Raw genomic sequence first — 5,816 nt, 5'->3', positions numbered from 1 at the left:
ACTCACAGAGATCCACCTGCCTCTGACTCCCAAGTGCTGGGATTAAAGGCAAAGCCACCATGCCCAGCTGGTGATTTTATTTTCAAAAAGTGTTAACTGAGGGACTGGAGAGATGGCTCAGGACTTAAAAGCACTGGCTACTCTTGAAGAGGACCTGTATTCGATTCCCAGCACCAACATGGCGATTAACAACTCCAGTTACAGGGGATATGACGACCTCTTCTGATCTCCATGAGCACTGCAGAACAAGGTGCACTTACATACATGCAGGCAATACAGACACATAATACAGACACATAAAATAAAAATAACAGGGCCTGGAGAGATGGCTCAACAGTTAAGATCACTGACTGTTCTTGCAGAAGACCCAGGTTTGAATCCCAGCACCCACATGGCAGCTAACAACTGTCCGTAACTCCAGTTCCAGGGGATCTGGTGGCCTCTTCTGTCCTCCGCGGGCATTGCACGACATGGGTACACTTACCTATATGCAGGCAATACATGCATACACATAAAAAATAAAAATAATAAAATATTTTTAAAAAATAAAAAATAAAAATAGCAAATAAAATATTTAAAATTTTTTGATTCAAGGGATGGAGAGATGGCTCAGTGGTTAAGAGCACTGACTTCTCTTGCAGAAGACCCAGGTTAGATTCCCAGCACCCACATGGAAGCTAACAACTGTCTGTAACTTCAGTTCCAGAGGATCCGATGCCCTCTTCTGACCTCCATGGTCATTGCATGACATGAGTGCATTTACACACACGCAGGCAATACACTCATACAAATAAAATAAGAATAATAAAATATTTTAAAATTCTCAATTGAATGGTTGTGAAAAGACATAGATCACAGTATTAAAAAGAAAAACATCAAAGATATATTTCAGAACTGTACTTAAAACACAAAGCCCCTTCTAAGAGAAGGCTCATTCTTCCACACTTCAGCCAGGATTCAGCTTCTCTGTAACACTCATGTTCCTAAATGAGAGAAACAAGCAGACTCCAAAACTGGAGACATTTATTTACAAGGAATCAAATTACTATGATAGTCATCACTTCTGTTTATTTGAGGCAGGATCTCCCTGTAGCCCCAGATGGCCTGAAACTTACTATATAGACCACATTGGCCTTGATCTCACAGAGATCCCATGTGCTGGGATCAAAGGTATATGCCACCAAGCTTGGATAAAGATGATTTAATGATTACTTTTTAAACTTCTTTATTTTACAACTTATTTTTAAAACTTGTTATTACTTTTTGGACAAGGTCTCACTTTCTAGCTCAAGCTGGCCTCATGTTGGAGCTACTGCACTCAGTTCTACAACTTGCTTTTGATATGCAGGAAAGTGTAGATTTAGAAATTTTTTACACAGATACAAATAAAAAAAAGATCACTGAATTATTTTAAGTAATTTCCTAACTTCAACAATAATCTTGGCCTAGGCATCATTAATATATAAACATAAAATGATTCAGTAAATGAGGTACATATGGATTTCACCAAGACTAAATGTCTAACTCTGACAGGAAACAGCAAACCATTTTTTTTAATTCTAGAGAACTCAATTATTAATGCCTTTTTAGAATCTAGTCACTAGCCAAATGCCAAGTCTCTCCAGAGATATAGAGGCTCTCCCAAGACAAATTATGAGGGGTTCAGCAGAATGATGTGTTAGGAACACATTCAGAGTAAACTCACAAATGACAACAGCATCTCTAACAATGACAGCTAGTATTTATAATAAAATATCCTTAACATTATATTAAGATCTTTAAAGTATCATCTTATTTAATTATAACAATGTCAAGAATTAATTTTACTATTATCTCAAAACTTAGGCTCTAAGTATTTAATCTGCCCAAGGTCACACAATAAGGCTGAAAGCAGAACCGAATCTAAATCCAGGGTCTATGATTTAACCATAATCTCATACTGGGGAAGGGAAGGCAATGATCAACTTCAATGACAGAATGTCTTCTCTGAGTTATTTTTACCAATTCTGTAGCAAATGTCTTACTGTTCCTATGCTGCTAAAGCTGTACTGATATGTTGATATAAAATTCAACAAGGTAATTAGAATTGAATTCTAAAGTGTCTTATCAATTTCCAGCTATCAGGGAAAGAATAGCAAATTGAAATGCAGCCATTTCTTTTTCAGTCATTATATTATATGAGCTTTTAAACAATTCAATTATATGTTGGTACCTCCAGGGATGTTATTATGAAATGAAGCATTTTTAGAAAAAAAAACTGGCTTCATTTTGACAGAAAACAGGTTTCAACTTTTTCTTGTATATCACCCAGCTCATATGAATGAAAGCATCTTTTATGTTCTTGGAATAAGTGCTTTAATATCAAGATTAAATGGATTTCAAGAAAGATAAACAAATATCAAATAAACAACAAACAAAAAGGAAGATAGGGAGGGAGAGGATCAGAGTCTCTTAGAGTCATCACCTTCTCTGCGCCAGAGAGATGGCTCAGAGGGTAAAGTGCAGTGCAAGCCCAATGATCTGAGTTTGATCCCTGAGTGCCTTGGTTATCCTCTGACTTCCACATGCAAGCTATGTATACAGGTGTCCACCACACATCAAAAAATATGTACACACATAAATAATAAACAACTTTTTAAAAGAGAAACTAGAATGAGTCTCAGGTAATAAACTAGCTGAATCCAGTACCAAGTCAAAGAGGTAACACAGTTTGATAACTTTAGATGAAACCAGACTTACCTTTAGGAGAGCCAAAGCTACGTGAAAGATTATGTTCAAACCCTGAAATAGGAGAAAAAAGTGAAAATCAGCAAGATCACATCTAACTTCACAAAATTCCCAATTTCTTTCATTTTTACTTATAATACTATTATTTTTTGAATGTGAAACATTTGCCACAGGCCCATGTATCTGCGTACTGGTCCCCAGCTGGTGGCACTATCTGGGGGATACTGGAGGCTTTGGGACACAGGGCCTAGCTGGTAGATGAAGAAGACTTGAAGGCCATAGTCCAGCTTCACTTCTGCTTCCAGATCTACTGAAATGTGAGTAAGCAGCCCCGTGCTCCTGCTGCCACAGATGAGCTGTTCCTGCTGTCATGAACGCTAAGATGATGGAGAATAGCCCCTTAAATGGTGAGCTAAAATAAAAATAAATCCTTCCTCCCTTAACTGGCTTCTGTCAGGTATTTTATCTTAGTGATGAGAAAAACCAATATAAATACTAATTAAAACATGAAAAAATTCAAAAGGTATTCTGCTTCTCTGATGTGCTTATTAAAAATTTTAAGTTTGGGCCAGGTGTGGTGGTGCATGCCTTTAATCCCAGCACTCGGGAGGCAGAGGCAGGCAGATCTCTGTGAGTTCAAGGCCAGCCTGGTCTACATAGTGAGTTCCAGGACAGCTGGGGCTACAGGGAGACCCTATCTCAAAAAGACCCCCCCCCAAATTTTTTAAGTTCTACTTAATATATGAAATCATTGTCTTTTACAATGATTTCTTTTTCTTCTATCCGTCTGTGGGTTATTTTTCTGTATCTAAAGCTTGTAAAAATCATGCTTCTTGTTCAAGATGGGAAAATGATGCTAAAGTCTAATATTATTAATTGAAATCCCTAATCCCTAATCCTAGTCTAGACAACTGATTGATACATATATATCCAGAAACCGACAAAACAAGAGATGTACTCCTGATGAGAGGGAAAGATTGTATAAAAGTACATTATGTGCATCAATCAGGACTCTTACTGTTGTTCTTAGTGTCTGCTTGCTTTAGTGCTTACCTTCAAGTATTATATACAGGTGGTAGTTGGGGGAGTCCCTTGCCAGATCTCCTTTCCCTACCTATTTTTCATGAAAACCAGTTCAATATTTCATTAGCGATAAGCTAATTCTGAAAAAATCATATTGGATCTGAAATGACTGAAGAATTGTTGAACAACTTAATTCAAGGGATATGCAATCTTTTGTGTTCAAGAAAACAAATCAAAAATGATCCTTCCACGGAATGTGCTGGCTCCTTGCCATGTAAGTCATCATATGTGAGAAGAAAGATCTTTTGACTTGACATGTCTCATAAATCTAGGCTCTACTAATATGCCCTCTCCATATAATCTGACTTTTGGATATAGAACTATACTATACTAACTGTATTATACATGAAATTTCTGTCTCAAAAATCAGAGGTGATGATTAGGAATACATATCTAATATTCCTATCATGACTTCCTAAGTAATCTTTGACATTCAGGAGCCAATAATATGACATAATGGTGAAAGAAACAACTGATAAACACAATATAGTTGGTTGACTAAAATACTCCATAAACTAAATATTTTGGTTTGGGCTTACTCAGTTCTTTTTTAAGAAACACAAAATCAGAAAATAAGTACAATCAGGATCATAGACAAAACAAATTGACATTATTATACCAAATGATGATTGTTGACTGGTTATGATAATTTAATCAATGGTGGGGGTGGGGCGCAAAGAGATGGCTCAGTGGTTAAGAGCACTGGCTGCTCTTGCAGAGGACCCAGGTTCAGTTCCCAGTACCCACTTGGCAGCTAACAATCCTCCATAACTCCAGTTCCAGGGGATCTGATGCCTCTTCTGATTTTCACAGGCATTACACAACATAGATGCACTTATGTAATACACTCATATACATATAATAAAAATAATAAATAAAATATTTTAACAGGAAAGAGGACTAGTTTAGATAAAAATAGAGATTAAAATTAAAATTGTTTTCCCAATCTAAGTTTGGATTCTCACTGACTAGTTGCTGCCCACCTGCCAAAGTCTGCAGCCTAGGATTAAAAAAGATACTGTCTCTAACTGTCAAACCCCTACATCATAACTGCAAAGCAGAATGAATTATCATAACTGAGTACTTACCAACTTGTCATTAGGCTAAATCCAATATGTGTCTGTTCTTGCTTTTCCAGTCTATGCTCAAAACGTTAAGTTTCTCGTATGTTTCTCTAGTCCTCTCGAATGCATAATGTTCTGGTACTTTCCCTTAAGCCTCCACTCCTCTCCTGCCCAAATCCTTTCACAGCTTCACTGAATGCTCAACCCACTGCAAGCTCAACTAACTTGGCTGTTATTCACAACTTACTATGTACCTTTTTGTTTTTATAGCAATAGAGAAACTTCAATGTTTCTCACAAGTGCATGTTCTATAATTCTCAGGTTTTAGAGAATAAATGTAACTAGCCCAAGGTTATATACATTCACAGTAGCAGAACTGGATAACCTCCACCCCATCTTGTGATGTCTAATCTAATGACACCTCACCAAACAGTGCTGCCATAATGCACAGTAAGTGATTATTTAGTAAGCTACACTAGCTATCTGAAATTTTCTATAGTTGATTCTTTTCACTATGTATGCAACAAGATCAACTCACATAATCATCCTCAAATTACAGCAAAAACTACTTTTCTTTAATTACAGTTGGTTTTCTTTAAACAAACATTGGGGGCTGGAGAGAGCACCAAACAGTGCTGCCATAATGCACAGTAAGTGATTATTTAGTAAGCTACACTAGCTATCTGAAATTTTCTATAGTTGATTCTTTTCACTATGTATGCAACAAGATCAACTCACATAATCATCCTCAAATTACAGCAAAAACTACTTTTCTTTAATTACAGTTGGTTTTCTTTAAACAAACATTGGGGGCTGGAGAGAGGGCTCAGTAGTTAAGAGCACTGGCTGCTCTTGCAAAGGACCCAGGTTCAATTCCTAGCACCCACATGGCGGCTAACAACCATCCATAACTCCAGTTCCAGGGGATCTGACACCATCTTC

General features: G+C 37.0%; 1 protein-coding gene across 5 annotated transcripts in view; it reads right to left on the bottom strand.

Annotated features, from left to right (window-relative positions):
- The window catches only part of Rabgap1l (RAB GTPase activating protein 1 like), an 848,174-nt gene that overhangs the window by 225,376 nt on the left and 616,982 nt on the right, over window positions 1–5,816 (bottom strand). For all 5 annotated transcript variants that reach the window (XM_008826096.2, XM_029560173.1, XM_017796360.2 and 2 more), the window contains exon 18: window positions 2,740–2,781. In XM_008826096.2, the coding sequence (XP_008824318.1) occupies window positions 2,740–2,781 (42 nt within the window). The remainder of the gene's footprint in view (window positions 1–2,739; window positions 2,782–5,816) is intronic.

Source organism: Nannospalax galili, unplaced genomic scaffold (assembly GCF_000622305.1).
Source record: "Nannospalax galili isolate Female #2095 unplaced genomic scaffold, S.galili_v1.0 scaffold429, whole genome shotgun sequence".
Taxonomy (NCBI): Eukaryota; Metazoa; Chordata; class Mammalia; order Rodentia; family Spalacidae; genus Nannospalax; species Nannospalax galili.
This window is presented reverse-complemented; position numbering and strand designations above follow the sequence as displayed.